At 40.5% G+C, this 17223-nt stretch overlaps 1 protein-coding gene across 2 annotated transcripts in view; it reads right to left on the reverse strand.

The window, feature by feature from the left end:
- The window catches only part of LOC109985061 (adenylate cyclase type 1-like), a 42620-nt gene extending 28926 nt beyond the window's left edge, over window positions 1–13694 (reverse strand). Inside the window, exons 1-3 of one of the 2 annotated variants that reach the window (XM_065954098.1) lie at window positions 12610–13694; window positions 8608–8757; window positions 8187–8305 (exon numbers count right to left, since the gene is read on the reverse strand). In XM_065954098.1, the coding sequence (XP_065810170.1) occupies window positions 8187–8305; window positions 8608–8757; window positions 12610–13218 (878 nt within the window). In that variant the 5' untranslated portion in view covers window positions 13219–13694. The remainder of the gene's footprint in view (window positions 1–8186; window positions 8306–8607; window positions 8758–12609) is intronic. The other variant, XM_020635291.3, reaches the window with a different exon arrangement.
- Between the last annotated feature and the right edge of the window lie 3529 nt (window positions 13695–17223).

The following is a 17223-nucleotide window of genomic DNA, read 5'->3' on the forward strand; positions in this document are numbered from 1 at the left end:
CTAAAAACAGACAGAGAAGGAGAGCCTGTACTCTTAACTGACTGACAGCTCAGTCAAGCAAAGAAACTCAAAATAGCAGCAGGAGCATCCTCATGGGGATGAAGGTGGAGACATGTCCTGTTCGGAGCCAGTCAGGAACTGTTCGAGGTTAATGCAGCCCTCAAGGTGCTGTTACCATCTCCAGGTGAACTTGCTTTCCCTATTGAAAGTTTGTATAAGATTCAAAGGCCTTTAGACTTAAAATAAAAAATGGAGAAAGCATCATACATGTCCTTGGTGTTTGATTGACTTGAGTACTGATGTGGTAAGAGTAATAATTACCATAAATTAGATATGCTTATTTTAATTGACAATGCACCCGTTGGTGTTTATGAATCAGAAAAATTGATTAGCAATTACGTAAAGTCATTTCTGCATTTTGCATGAACAAGACAGGCCTCTACTTTCCAAACATCAGCTGGCTAGCGTTAGCAAACAAGCTTCTAGGTTTCAAGTTTTGGCTTTAATTAGAGCAAATGGGAATCTGTCTAAACAGGGGGGAAAACAAATGAATCTGAAAGCTCAGTTATCATCAGACTTCACATTTTTCTAGTCCCTAGCTAAGTTAGCCTAGCTTGCAAGCTCTTGCATCACCTTTCTTAGACTTAGAAGGAATACCAGCCCTCATGTGTTTAACACTTCCATGGTAAATGCCCCCATGTATCTTTGACAGTTTCCACAAATATGTTCCCCAAATGGTTTTATCCTTTTAAAGAATGTTCATCGCCCTTTTGTTGTTGACTGGTGTTTTAATGTGCTCCTTTTCCAGCTGAGGGACAACTCAGATTTAAGTTTCAGATGACTTTATTTATCCTAGAAGGGCAATTCATTTTCACAGCTTATTAAAAGAAATCAAGACAATATCAGGGAAACAAACACAGCCACAACAGCATTCGACAATTGCATTAACATGCCAGTAACAACAGATCAGCAGACGAACAGGCTGCCAAATAAGAAGCCAGATCCAAAAAACATACAACTCCACAAAAGGTCACATATTATCCTCCTTTTCAATACGTTTAAATAAGACTCAGAACTCCCCAAAACACATGTCTGAAGTTTCTTTCCAAAAATCCACTCTGATCCTGTATTTTATCATGCCTTTATACCCCCTCTATTTCAGCCCTGCTCAGAACAGGCTTTTACTGTGTCTGTAGATGCGAGTGAGCTGTGTTCCACCAGACCCCTCTAGAAGGGCCTGGGTAGCTTGCCTTTGCACCATTCCCTATTGTTTACTGTGAGAAGAAGGACTCAGAGGATGTACAAATACCTAACTGTGGGAGTGTCACCCACCTGTGGGAGGGGTAACTGCCCTTCATGATGTCACAGAGGGAAAATCTCCAAACGGCCTGTTTGAGCACACATTTTGGAGTGGAGATGGTAAAAGTCAAAGAGGGTGGACTTTTCTCATAATTGGGGGGTTTGTAGACGGACTAGGGACACGTATTAGTGTAAGAAAAACATGGTTATGTGTATTTTGCATAATACGTGAACTTTAACAAATGGATAAATAAATGAAAGGCCTTACAGGTTACCAAGTGTACAGCAACTGACCATAAATCAGTTACGGCTGTTGAGCATTTAACAGAGTTAAAGTATCTGTTTCTACTCGGAGGAGGAGCTAGATAGCGCTGTCCAGAGGGAATTTAAGAAAAGACTGTGTCCAGGATGATTTATTATCACTTTGGCTTTCTGGACCACACGTTCCTTCCACAGGGAGTTTAAAGGGATACTTCACCCATTCGCATTGAGCTTTGTATCATTAGAAACCTGGTAGTATTTTTGAATGGTCATTTTCGGGGTGGCATGTCAGCTCACACTGTACGACTGAATCGTTTACGACGCCCGACCAAACCTTGCTCACACTGTACCACCCCGATTGTCGAACACGGCCGGAGAGCTGAGTGAACGAGTGAAATCGGGACGGAGTGTTAACAATTGTTAATAAAGTTTCATTTGAAAACTCCAACGGATGGCGGTTGGTGAAAGAGAAGGAAGTGAAAGCTGTTGTAGGATAGAGGAAAGTAGATACATTAGTAGATATATGGATACAAGTTTCAGTAAAGTGCTGCACTGATGATCTGTACCGAAAAAAACGAAAAAAAAAAAAAAACGCTGGGTTGCGTCCTGCTACTGGTCACCATGACTACATTCCTCCCTTGTCTCTCGTGATTATATTGAACTCACACACAACTTCTGCCAGATCCTTTCACCACTACAAGATAATCTGAGCAGATAATCAGGTCCGAGCAGCCTTGAGTTGGGAGCGACCCTGAGAGTGTCGGGAAGGAAGAATCAGAGCTCAAATCGGCCCGATTATACTGCAGTGTGAGCCAGGCTTAAGTCTGAAAAGGAGCTTCCGATGACGCAAAAATAGCCATTTTGCGTCACTGGAAGCTGTTGCGGTTAGCAGGGTGAAACTACAACGCAATTTTCTCATATTTTCGACCACTGAAGCTACAGACCAATCACATATCAGTGGGTGGGAACTCACTCCCAGAATTGAAACTTAACGTCCGCCATATTGCTTGGAAGCTATGCTAACAGGCTCTATGGTAAAAGCTGATAATGGAAAAAATATATAAATATAGTGGTGGGACGGCTGCTGCCGACAGGCTGGTATTGTGTTTTGGCTGCTGCGGCCGCTGGGGCCACCGGGGCCACCTTGACACAAGACTGGATCAGTTGAGGAAATGGCCTGATGTGTTGAAGTAAATGTGTCTGTAAACCTGACCTTAGTGGGAGTGGCCTGTGGTGCTGTGCATTCTGGGATTTGGTGTCTTTCATCCACATGAGTCAAAAAGACACTTTCTGACTTTTCTCGGCCAAGAAGGCACCAACTTAAAAATGTATTTCACATTTCTACTACATATGACCCAATGTCAGTACAGATTCATGTTTCAACGGGTGAAGTATCCCTTTAAGAAGCAACAGCAGAGCAGTAATCATCAGAGCACTTAACCAGATAGCTGCTGTCTTCTGAAGTTCTACAGCTTTCTGTGTACGTAACAAAAAGCAGGGGGATAAGGACACAGCCCTGAGGAGAACAGTTGTTTTGACATTATAGCCTTGGACATGTGACCATTCACAATATGTGAAAACCTGCTGAATTCTGTCTGTTAAAACGTAACATTAAAATATGACCAAGCAATAGAAAATAATAGGTTAGTCTCTCAATTTAAATATGAGGCTGCATCTTATTAACAGCTGAAGAAAAGTCAGAAAATGAATGAAAGATTGCATGTGAGTTCAAGGTGCTTGCAAAAGTGAAGAGCTTTGCATCATCCACAATTTGTTATCAATTTGCATATTCTCGGTTCTGGTTCTTTCAGAACAGGTTCTTTTCCCGAGAAGGTTGTGCCCTGGATAATGTTGAGGATGGAGGTTGAGAAGAGGATTAGTCATCAAACTCTACCTGTCCTGTACAACAAGAATGTCTGCGGCTCTCACGTGGGCAAGACTTTTCCCAATATCAAGTCGTTAAGTGGCAGGGGAAGCTGCTAAAAGTCAGATGTTGACTTAATGGGGGGCAATGAATTTGATTTTTGTGGATGTTGTAAATGGCATTCATCGGCAGCTGACAAATATTCAACTACTGTTCTGGAGAACAATTTGAAGTTTAATCAAGATTGAATTAAAATGTAATGATGAAATAATGTATTTCATATAAGTAGACAAAGTAAAATTCCAAAGTAAAATGACATGAGTGTAGACCAGCAACCAAAGCAAAAATTCTGTTTTATTCATGATTCAGATCATCAGTTTTGTAAACTGTAAATGAGTTGTCATGAAAAATAAACTCCTCTACATATTCCTTTTACAGTCTCTAGCCTTTTGTAGCTCCTATTAAAGGGCCAAACTGTTAGCTCAGACAAACAAATTGTAAAATGAATTTCAATGTCTCATCTGCAGCATTCATTTAAAAGCCATCTTGAAATGTGTATAGGAGTTCAACAGGGAGATTAGTAGAACAAAAATAGAAGTAACCAACTGTCAGGGCTTTGTTTTCTCCTCCTCTCTTGACTGTCTGTGTGGCTGTGTCTGTGCGTCTTGTGGGCGTGGCTACCTGATCTGAAACCTGGCACATCTCCATACCTGTCTGCTATCTACTCATCAAGCCACAGCTTATGTACTTTAGCTCTCCTTCCACACAGTCGACACAACCGTTTCTCAGTCAACACTTAAGCCTTCCTAATTTCATCTGCTCACAAGACAACTGTTTAGCTTGTGAAAACACTGCTGATTATTACAGAGTTCTGTTTTTGTGAAACAGCACAGTTACTCTTCCATCTCTAGGTGTAGTGGCTTACATGTGATCTCTCACTGTTTGATGTAATGATATTCCACACACGGTTTAGAAAGATGCTGCACATGCTGTCAGACTCCGGTAAAATGTAAAATACTGCAATAATGCTACCTTTCGGTTTGGTTAATTTTTGGAGATTTTTTCATGAGGATTTATGCAGAAACTTCCCTGAGAGAATGTAAGACTGAGGCATGTGAATGTGAATGAAGTGAAAAAAAACAGTCGTTATGTGCTGCAGAGACTGTCCCACTGAGTGCAAGCACTCTGCCGTCTCATGACCTCACCTGAACCTCAAAACACTCAGTTATTTTTGGTCAGTGTTTACCTCATGCAGACCACATGCATAGCCTTGACTTTCAAGTTGAAGCAAGCATGGAGCATGAGGCCTGTGCCTGGTCAGGAATCACAGCATTGAACCACTAAAAGAATGGCTTTCATTGAAAGAAATGCAGTAAAATTGAACTACTTTTCTCATTCCTTGAATAACTCAGATAAAGATATCTATTTTACATCGTGTAACATTATTATTTGAAATATTGTATATTCTATTTGTATGTATTGTGGCATCAGCTTAGGTGAACAGCTTTGCTCTGCTTGGGCACATTTGGGTCAAAGGATGCTTGATGTCCATGGGACTATTTATTCAGATCATAAAATGGTAATATTAAGTATCTAATCTGGGATTATATGTTGAAAAACAGAAGGTTACTTGCTCATAAGTAACCTTTGGGACAGGTGCAATAAATCAAAAAAGAAAAATATGACTGTCTGATGCTGAGCTAGCAGTGAACAACCCAAACATGTGGTGCAGAAGTCCGCCACATAGTGTTACTTTTAAGATGTGTTTTCATATCGTTCTTTTTCATTGTATGTGTGAAAAATCTATAATTTTGAAATTTACAGTCACTGTAGTTGACATACTGTAGATGTTTGATATAGTTATTACTGTTTTTTTTATAAAAATGATTAAGTCCATGTAGAAGGCATCATGTCATAAGGAGTTGGAGCTCTGGGAAGCCCAGAAATCCCAGACTGGAAACGTCTGTAAGAGACATTGAATGACTTCCAGCAAATCAGTCAAAACAAACTCTGCAGCTTCCTGGCAACAGCTGGAAGTGACTCGGGCTCCAGCTGTTACACTGTACTGAACTAGATTCACTGCTCAAGGTCATAACCTTATCCCCAACTCATCCTCTGCAGCTCTACACTTCTAAAGAATAAGCAATGTAATACAAACAGAATATTTCCCCTGGTAACTCAAACCTGCCTAATATCTAATATTGTCTTCCTCCCCCTCAGCCTCATCCATTATTTCTTCTCCAAAGGCACATATTCATGAAAAGTTATTCCCTCATTTATGCTCAGATCCTGTTTCTCTCTGTGGAAGGTATTACTGGAGCTATTTTGGCAGATGTGATTTTTATTTAATTACACATTGGAAGACAAATGAGCCACGTGCCAACTCAAGGGTTAACTCTGGATGGGCCCCTCTGGAGCCTCAGTATGTGGGCGGTGTGTGTGCTGACACTGGGTCAATAAAGTGGGGTAGCACCAAGGATTGTGAAAGGTGCTTGCAGCATATTACAGAAGCCTAAACTTCTCATAATATCGATGGCAAAGTAGGTCAACCTATAAACAGATTGACGAAGATGAAGTTTTCTGATTTCTTCTCAATGAAATCATGTTTACAATAACTGTTGAGGGTAAATTAATAAAAGTTAATTTGCTGGTCATTTTCTTATTGTATTTTTTAACATTTTTGCATTTATTGATAGGACAGCTGAAGGTAGACGGGATATGTGGGGAAGAGAAAGAGGGGAAGACATGCATCAAAGGTGGCCAGGACTCAAACCTATAACTGATGTGTAAAGAATACAGCAGCCGTTAAAGCGATGCAATAAAGTAGCCAACAATACTGAGACCATCAGAAGTAACTAATCCCATTCATACGCTGCCGGGGTTAAGTGTCTTGCTCAAGGACACATTGGACATGTTGCTGCATTAGCTGTGGATTGAACCCTTGACCTTCCTGTTGAGAGACGATGACTTTACCAACTGAGCCACAGCCATCCCACCTGTCAATCACAAGAAGCCCAGCCTAAAAGAATACCTTGCTTTTCTGTCATTTAACTCTTTAAGGGACAATCATTTAAAAACGTTTCTTGTTTCCAAGACATGATCCTATCCAGTTTCATAAATCAGACCACTGCCAGTGGAATCTCCCCATTGGCTACTTTAAATTCCTAAAAACAATTACAATTTAAAATAATAAGGGAATACATTTTTCTAATATAAGGTTTAAACTATCATATCTTTGTAAGTTTAGGAGTCATTTTTGATTTTGTTGTTGTTGTAATCATTACATTATCCCCCTGGCTGGAATTTAATTAGATCAAAGACTGCCCACAGACTCAGAAAATAATGAAGAAAACTCACAGTTGTTTGTGCTGTGCACTGTTTACTTTTTAATTACCCTCCACCCAAATCACTTAAATCATGTCTGCACCGGTCTGCACCCATTGTAGATCACTCTCAAAGGGTGGCGCTATCTGAAGCAGTTTAAGGCACAAAAGCAATCAGCACAGCTCCACTGAGATGTTTCCATATTTAACCACAGCGGGCGCACACGCACACGCACACACACACACACACACACACACACACACACACGATTATGCAACAAGAATTTAGTCTCGATTGCATTTAATCCCCTGCAGCAACTTAATCCTGGGGCTGAGCAAACTCTGCTCCTCAAGCCTCCCTGCTGCTTGGAAAACTCAGAGGACAAGAAAGGAATGAAGAGAAGATATGGAAAGTGAGGACTGAAATGGTGAGGAGCGTGATGAAGGAAATAACGCAGTCACTAAAGCTAATTATGAAAGGAGGAACTGATCGCCATGCTTTAAGCACACTGTTTGCAGACAAAGTGATAAAGGTCAATCCCAGTAACAGGGGACAAAGTTCATGACCCATATTCACGTTTTGTAAATAAGTGCATTTACCCAATTATTGTAAATAAGAACAATTCAGTCGTACTTTTAATTTACCTGTGTATTTAAATTATCCACTTATATTACAGCTTCACTCCTATAGAGTTAACTAACTAGTTATATAAAATGAGCTTCCTCTGGACTGGCTTAGGTGTAAAAATCAGCTTTCATATGTGTAATACTAGTGAAGTATTAATAATACATGCAGGTGATTCTGCAGCACAATAACTAATTTAACCTTTGAATAATTGGATATAACTTTCAGAATGCCTGACTTTAACTCATACTGTGGTTGCAGCAGTGGTATTGTTACTGTTCTTCTGGTTAAATGAGCCGAATACTTTCATGCAGAATATATTATAGCAGCCCAAATCAAATAAACAACAGCAAGCCATTATTATGTTCAAACACTGAAGGGCTGCTGTATCCACAAACAGTGGACAAAAACGGATTAAACCCTGGTTTGTTTGCTGGAAGAAGGGTTGAGTCAAAAATTGCTCGGAAGGAGGAGAGAGGATGATCGGAAGAAGAGAGGGAGGATAATAACTGAAACAGAACTTCCTCTGAAGAACTCAGTATTGTTTAAAAACCATTTAATTGCATTAAGATATGAAGATTGTGTAGCCCTAAGTGTTCCAAAGAAGACGTTTAGTGAACTGATGTTCTTCTTTAACACAGCAATGTAGTGAGATAGTGTTTATGCCACTAAGCAGGATATTTCCATGAGGAAAATAGTGTCTCCAAATGCAAGTCCTGAGGTGGTATTGGTTAAGTCTTTTCACAGTTAAGAGAGGTTTAAATATCACTGGAGCCTTCAGTTGTTTTGTGTTGTATGCATTTGAGGATCCTACCTGACATTGTCATGGCGCTGGATGTAGATTTTGTGAAAGATCCTTTCTGGGGGCTTCAGGAAATCCTCTTTCATCTCCATAGCTACGTTCCTGGGCAACAGACTCATTAGCAGGCGCTCCTGGGTGTTTGTATGTGTGTATGTGTGTGTGTGTTGAGGGAGAGGGATAAAAGAAGTTTAAATTCACATGAATACAATCAGAAACATAAAGCTATCACAGGACAAAGTGTTAGTGGGGATAATAAATGTGTGAGACAAAAAAGGCAACAAATATAACAGAAATGAATAATGTGTTGAAATGACTCACTGCAAAAGGGGGCGGGAGGGGGGTGGGGGGGAGGGGGGGGGGGCAGTGGAGAAGAGAATAAAAAAGGGACACACATCTCATTTTCAAATGGTCTAAGCACAGGTGCCATGTGTACCTGTTTCTCGTTCTCGTCCTCCATGCGCAGTCTCTCTTCGATGCAGTTGCGCGCCTGCAGGAAGGCCTTCCTCTGGGCTCGTTCTGTAAGGATGCGCACAAACAGGCCTGACAGGTTGACACTGGTGAAAAGCACTGTGTTCGCAACCAACTGCAAATAGAAAGAAACGAGAAAGTTTAATAAATAAATAAAATAAATAATTTGTGTTACCTTGTAATCACAGAGTCATGTTGATGTTATATTGGTATTGTTTGATTGTACAGCACTTTTGTAAACATTTGATGTTTTAAATGTGCTTTATAAATACATTTGGATTGGATATTCCATGTTTTTTTATTTTGTATGTCCTTATTGGTGCACAGTATGCTCTTGGGTTTATGTTTACACTGATATACTGTATGTACACATGCATGGACATTGCATACAGAACATTGACCCCTAATGCTAAGGGTCAAACTTTTGTTTACTTACTCCATAGTGAAGTTAAAGTAGCGTTAAGTTGGTTTTCTACATTTCTTGTAGGTACCTTCAAAAATGTTATAGATCTGAATTGCCTTTTTTTTTTTAATTTACTGTTACATTTTTTGTGTATTTTATGTGTATATATCATTAGTTTGATATATATGACATATAAAAACAACACTTTTTAAAAAGCTTTTAATATGTACAGTTTAGTTTCTCACTCCGTTATGTGTGCCTTAAGTTTGATTGTTTTGTACGTGTATCTGTTTATTTCTTACTGGGTTTAATTAAGTTGTATTGAATTTAAGAACAATTACAAACATAACTTTATACTGTTACATTCAGAGTATACACTGTACAGACACAGTTGTATTATTATCCTTATCACAGGTTTCACAATGCCAATTCAGACTAAATCAACAACAAACACTCTCCTGTATGACAGATGGATGAGTAGGTGGTGGATCCTAATATATTGTTTTTTTGTGACAAAAATATCTGACGATCTGTGCTCCAGATCATCCATCACAGCAGATGCACGGCAGCTTGACTGTTTTAACCTTGTGCAGGACACAAAGAGAAAAGTGTTTTTTTTTTTCTACTTCACTGAAGTCGTCTGGCTGTGACTTTTTTTACACAAACCAAACAAGGTCCTGTGTTCACCTCTAAGCTGAACACTAGCAGGCTGTCATCTTGTGCAGTAATTATTTATTCTTCAGAATAAAGGAATTTATTTTCCTCTCATCCTGGGTCACTCATCACGAGTGTCACAAGCGGAGTTGACTATCGAGCACATTTGACCTCAAGAGAAGCCATAACAAATGTCCCTTTAACTCTAGAAATAAATAGTAATTTCAGTTCATTCATGAGAACGATAAATACACTGTCAAAGCTTCATATGGTATGCACACCACTTCTCACATTTAACAAACATCTATTGCCACAGACAGGAATGTTTCCCAGTGTATGAATAATGGATCGCCTTGAAAATACTTTTTTCCTGGCAGCAGCCGTCTGTCTTTGTGCTCAGCATCAGAGCTGGCAAGTTCCAACACGTTCAGTTGATGCTCAAGTTACTTTACAGCCTTCAGTTATTAAAAGTGGACATCGGAGTGGTGTGGGGGTAAAAACACTCAGTTCTCTGCTTTCTTGCCTTAAGATGCAAAAGATTGACCATATTGCAATGAATTCACTCTAACAGCTCCATATAGTTTTTCAGTCAGAAATACTTTGATTCACTTTCATTATGTATAATAAAAAATGTTTCAAAAGGTGTTAAATGCATACCTGAAACGCTGTATTGTTCAATCACAATACAAGCTTTTCATTTACGTTAATAGTCTTCAATAAAATGTTAATGGGCAGCATAAAAAGCCCAGACTGTAATAGTTATGTGATGTGACTGATTGATTGAAAAGTGTTATTTGTTCATCTAAACATGCAAGATTGTGAAGTGTTACCACAAGAATCACATGTTATTACTCTCAACTCATTTTGGATCAATTCAGTTTGGCATAAATATGGATGTTCCATATAAGTACATTCAATTAGAGGCCAAACAAGTTACTTTATCAACTTTAATCTGGCCCCAAATAATTTCTAATAAAATGATAAAATGTGCTTTTAAAATACGGTATGTTCATTTTTATTCATATCTTCCATGAAATGTTGCCTCAAAGCACAGAGCTTATACTAACGTCTGAGTATTAGAAAGTTGTCATATTATCAGCATGTTATTTAATATTTATGTCTATTGTTATGCAGATAGATGCATATTTTAGTCAAGCTTTTTAACCAAGAGATGTAAGTCTAATTTTAAAAAGATGCTGATTGCAACCTCAGGTTTCCAAACACATCCACCTACTGCTCTCTGAGATTAAAACAGTGCACTGCTAATACATTCAAATTCATAGCTTTATTTCAGTCTGAGATGGAAAATGTTATTGCCCAGCCCCTTGGCACTTCTACTTTTTCAAATTTGACTCTTCCAAAAACATTTATTGGACCTAATATATATTATTTACAGATGCCATGTAAAACATGTTCTGCCTTTAAACTATAGGACAACGTGAATTATTTTTTTAATAAGCTGGCAAATACAAATAACTTATTTATCAAGTTGTATACTCCAACGCCCTTGCCTCAGGAAAAAGGTATAGAAAGTAGACTGAGCCATGACAGCCAACAGCTCCGCAGGCTGAGTGCCTGGGACCTAGGTGGGTGGTTAGTGCAAGCCTCGGCTGCACAGGGTCATGCCACACGGCTCATCTCTAAGCTTAATGGATTAGCTATCTCTGGTAGTACAGCTAACACTGTCCTTCACATGGCTATGCAGGTATCACATAGCCTACATACAGGGAAAACAATCTCCTCTGCAAATACCGCTGTCATCGACCGAGGGCCATGATGAACTGATCACATCTCAATTTCCAAGAAAATGCACAATCTTCACGTCATGTGCTGCACCGAGGCAGAGACAGAAATGTTCCATTACCCCAGGAGGGTTTGACTGATGTGACATATCTTTCCTCCTCACACCTGATGACAGTCAAAAATATGAATGTGTGAGTGTGTGTGCGTGTGTGAGTGTGTGTGTGTGTGTGTGTGTGTATGTGTGTGTGTGTGTGTTTCACTGTGACAGTAAAAGGTACAGAGATATAAATGTACAGAGAGCACTGTACCAATTTCTATTTTAGCTCAAGGAATGGCATGCATGACTCTGCCCTCTTTCTTTCTTTTTTTTTCATAACAGAAGCATATAGTGAAGGGTGTGTGTGTGTGTGTGTGTGTGTGTGTGTGTGTGTGTGTGTGTGTGTGTGTGTGTGTGTGAGTGTGTGTGTGAGAGTGCCCCTCTGTATGCCCTACTTCTCGTGTTAGCAGGATGTCACTGCTTCTTCATTCCCAGCCAGCTCCTTTGGGGACTGAATCACATCCACAGGGAAACAAACATGGGCATGCAGACTGCTACGCTCATTCATTTGTCCATCTTTGTTTTCTTTTTAAGGGGGCTACAGGTACGCAATCGCACATGTATATAGATATAAAATAATACATCATTACTTTGCTCACTTATTGGCTACTATGAGGTAGATCTGTCACACTAATAATATCTGTGCTGTTCTAAGTGTTTAACTTGGTTGAGAAAAAGTGTTCATGCAGAAATGACTCACTTTGAGTTTGTCCACCACATGCCTCTATGTTCAAATCAAACAGCTCATTTAAATTCTTCTTTTATAGTTGTGTTTTCCATTACATAGCTTCATTTATATCACAAAAATAACAAAAACAGTCCTTGGCAGAATAACACTTGTGTCAAATTTGATCAAAGCCTGAGTAAATCCCATCAAGTCTAACCACAGGGAGCTGTCCTTGGTGCTGAACCGGAGTTTTTATAATTTGTTTCTCGCCATCGGCCAATGTATTTACTTAATGTACTGTATATAGCCTATGTATAGATTAAGTTAAATAGTGATAATTAAAACCCTATTGATTGTGGGGTAAAAAAAATTATATTTATATATATATAAAACACATACGCACCGTTCTCCATAGTTTCTGTGTCTTCATCGTGACAGAGGTGGCGGTCACAATCAGATGCGAGATGGACACCATTATTCCCAGCACCACCGCCAGCAGAGTCCGCACAGGTAGGAGCGCATAGGCGACGAAGGTGACCAGGATGAGCTGCCACATGCCCTGCTCCGGGGACGTTGGCGGGTCCACCCCCATCGCGCCCAGGGAGAAAGGGCAGCATAGGAAGGAAAAGGTGAAGCCGAAGAGCAGCGTCAGGTTGACAATCTGCTGGAGCTGAGTCACCTGCAGGTACTTGACGTTAGTTACGATGAAGAGAGACACGAAGATCACACAGTGCACCGGATGGGACCCCTTAGAGATGGTGAGGCTGGGGACGGACAGCAACTCCACCACGGCCAGTGTGGAGGACATGACGATGAGCACGGCCAGGGCTTTTAAAGTGGATGTCTGCTCCAGCTTCAGGTTGTAGTTCTGGAAGAGAGACTCGAGCTCCTTGCAGTCGAACTCGTCCTCGCACACGATGGTGGTCAGAGGGACAGCCTTTGGGCAGTGACTTCTCTTCCGCCTGGTTTTGACTTTCTGAAACGGTACTTCCTCCATGTCAGTGCCATTCATAAACTGAATACCCGCTCACAGCTTGGGGTCAAACGAAACACACCGGATCCCGGAGCAAACGATGGGGGAAAAGAAGCGCACGAGCAGCACAGCAGGCTGGAGGCAGAGCGTCCCGGATCGCCTGTAACTGGTGACCACAGACGCGCTTCACAAACACACACACACACACGCACGCACACACACACGCACACACACACACACACACACACACACACCGACACTATCCACAGGTTGAAATATGCTGTTTCGAGAAATCACCGTCCAGACCCTCCTTCATTTCTCTTCTTTTTTTTTTTTCTTGCGCGTTCAAAATAAATCTCTCAAAATGTACGAGTCCGTTTCAAGGAGAGCAGCGCACACGACGTCTAAAAGCTTCTTTCTTCTTTTTTTTTAGATAGGATCACGCCTGCGCATTATGAGGTGAAGATAAGACAGGTCTCAGCTACTCAACGCACAGTCAAGACGATTTGACTGGGAGCTGCAGGGCTCCTCTGTGACCAGGCGCGGAGCCTATGGGTCATTGCAGAGGGGGCGGGGACCAATAGTGGGCCCTTAAACTGTCTATAGGCTATATAGATTATGTTGTAGCCTACATAGTAATATAGTATAGCATTTATGGTTTAGTATCGGATGTATGGAGATAAAAGACGGGGCGGGACGAAGAGAAATTCTGCTGCAGATTACAAAGGGTGCTATAACAGTGACAGGGACTTATCAGTGAGTGACCTGCTGATATTTAAGCAGAACAAGTGCTGACATGTCTGTGCGCATAGTCCACCGATTAAACAAGTAAAGCAGACTTCATTATCCGGACGGGAAACCAAAGACAGAAGGCAACTACAGTTTAACATTCAGTGAAGTTGGACGCTCATCCAGCCACACAGACAATACAATAAGACCCACATTATCAACCCACGCACAACAACAAACTTTGTAAACAGTGTGACAGCAATGGCCTGCCGTTCATACAGTACGATAACCAAGCAGACACAGCGGTCTACAACACATGGACCCACAAACAAAAGACCAGCATCTAAGCGTAATCTCAAATAATGATGAAACAATTTACCAGTTAAGTTTTCATCAGCACTGTTGCTTTCCTGCAGCTATAGCTGGGTGCTCCTCTCTAACATGTTTATTTGCTTGGTTAGTTTCATTTAGGTTAGTGGAGCTAGCAACGGGAGGAGACTTGCCAGGTTGAGTTGTCAATGAGAAAACATTTCTTATTTAGTTTTTTACACTTTTAATGTTACGAAAAACTGCGAGGTAAACAGAAATAAAGCAGACAGACGACTAGGTTTTTAAAACTCCATACAGCAGCGAGGGGCCCAGCAAAGGGGGTGCTAAGAGGTGGAATCAATGACATTATAAACAGGCCACAGCACCCCGCTGGTGCTGTTTGCTGCCGAAGTTGAGAACCCCCTTGGCAGTGAAGGGGGGGCCCCTCTCTGCTCTACAAATACATTGTGTGTCTTGATTGCGGCAAAAGAAAAGAGAGACTCAGACCTAGTCAAACTAACTTTATTCGAAAATTCAACTAAATAACAAAATGCATGTTAAATTTGGCTCAAAGTGGGCCCCTTAAGACAACAGTGGGCCCGGGGCGGCCGCACCTTCTGCCCCCACACTCGCTCCGCTACTGATTCCTAACATGATTAAGTCAGTCAGTGGAAATGAGATGGAAAGAGGGCTACGAGTCACTTAAATTATGTAATGATAGTTCTAAAGGGAGAGTGCCTCACACATTCACTTTGTCGCTCCCAAGAGAGCAACAAAATGTGTGTGAGGAAAGGTATGGAGAATAGACTGTCACAAAAATAGTATAGTAGTAATAGGCACGTAATCCTTTATTGGTGTCTGGGGGGAGTACCTCAGGGCTGGTTTTGGGACTGCTGTAGTTGTAGCACTTAAAAGTTTTATTCCACTTAGCATCGCAGCTCAACAAACACACCACAGCTCCTCTCAATTCCCCAGTACTATTTCTTTTTAAGTCTTCTGCCTTCCCTGTTCTTGCTCCTCAACAGTTTCTGTCTCTGCTTAACGATTAGCATCGAGATCCTTCAGTTTTCCTTACAGTATCCCCACCTGTTTATGTATACCATCATGGCCATTGCCCTGCCCTGATAACACCTCATTTACGTCTCGATAATTGCGGCCTCCTTTAAAATAGAAGTAAGGCCAAGTCCTATTTATCACCAGTAGAAAAAGAACATGAAGAGCCACTTAAGAGAAATCCCTTCAGTCTGATTCAGTCATTTCTGGAGCTGATGTGAACAAACACAGAGAGCTGACAACTCTGCTCTTGAGTCCTGCAGCTCATTCATGATTGCCATGCAGAGGGAGGAAATAGTAGAAGTGGAAAGGTTCTTGTGTGACCCAGAAGCCTTGGGGTTAATAGACTTATCATCATTGGTGGCAGCTCTACAAATATCTGTCCGTCTCTTTGAATGAGGAGCTATATTGACCCAGAGATGGCATCTGTTTGTGGTTTTAATGTGAGTGTCTGTGTGTGGTTGACTGTGTGACTTATTTCTTGGAGACTCTGTGTTTGGAGAGCGGTATTTGATAGCCAGCTGGATGGTTGTGTGTTTGTGTGTGTGTGTGTGTAAATGTACATGCATCATGGGAAAGACTGTCTGAGTGTGTGTGTGTGTGTGTGTGTGTGTGTGTGTGTGTGTGTGTGTGTGTGTGTGTGTGTGTGTGTGTGTGTGTGTGTGTGTGTGTGTGCTTTGTAGTGCTCTCATCTGAATTCTCTTTCTGTATGCAGACTGGCAGAAATGTCAGACCAAACCAGGTCAAGCTTGGTAAGGAACCGTGAACATAACACAGATACATACTGTTGCTTTACAGTTACACACAGCCTGTTCATGTGCATTAGGTATGGTGAGGCTCATTCTGCCATTTCAGGAGAACAGTGTCTGTGTTTCGGAAACAGGGGCGTTTCATCCAAATAGTACACAGTGTCGAATCGAAAGCTTGTAAAAAAAAAACAACTGGAGTAGGTTTCTAAAGAAAAATGAAACATTGAACATTTGATAACACATTGGATATGAAGCTACAGGGATCTATGGCATTTAAGCTTTGTTTGACAAAAAGGCTAATCTATCATTACACAAAGATTACTCATATTTGGTATGTTTCTGGCTATTTGTCTATTTTCATTTGTCAAAGTAAATCTTTTTTTTTAATGCATTGAAAGCTGTGATAACATTTTGATAGTTGGTTAACAATTATGTGGTCATCTAATTCAATTTTTTTAAACTGTTTTAATTGCAAATATGGTGTTCCACATGCATGAATCCCAGAATGAAGACCCAGAATATTTCTCTTATTCTGTTTATACTGTTGATAGCATTGTGTGAATTATGTGAGCAAAAAGCTCCAGCAACACTTGAAGTATAAAGATCGACTTCATCAGACTGACGCTTTTCGGTTCGTGACCTTACCCTGCTTCTACAGTGCTGTTCTCCAGATGCCATCATGATAAAGATAGGAATAATATCTTAAATTCACTACAGGAGAAACTTGGTGGTATTTGCATTACATGGAAAAAAATATGTGCATATTTGCAGCATTGGCAATCAGTCAAAGTGAGTTAGACAGTATTATCATAACAGACACAGACAATCCAATGCCTTGCTTCCATAAATATCTCACAAGCAAAAAGGTAAATATGACATCACCAAATATCTATTCTTTCATTTTCTTTGTGTAATTTTGCTACTTTTAGCTTTATCTTGCAACTCTGTGTGGATCCCAGCTGGTTGAAAAAAAAACTCTCACATACATCCTACTGATAAAAATCGAGCTCCTAAATGTATTTATCTTAATTGACTTACTGGACTAACTTGATTAAGTCATTCAATGGAAATGAGATGGAAAGAGGGCTACGAGTCACTTAAATTATGTAATGAGTTTCACTACAATTAAGTTTAAACAAGCATACAAAAGGGCAGGCACTATAGTCTAGTTACAGGTGAGTGTACAAGAATAAGTTCTGATTTT

The sequence above is a fragment of the Labrus bergylta genome, chromosome 4, assembly GCF_963930695.1.
Source record: "Labrus bergylta chromosome 4, fLabBer1.1, whole genome shotgun sequence".
Taxonomy (NCBI): Eukaryota; Metazoa; Chordata; class Actinopteri; order Labriformes; family Labridae; genus Labrus; species Labrus bergylta.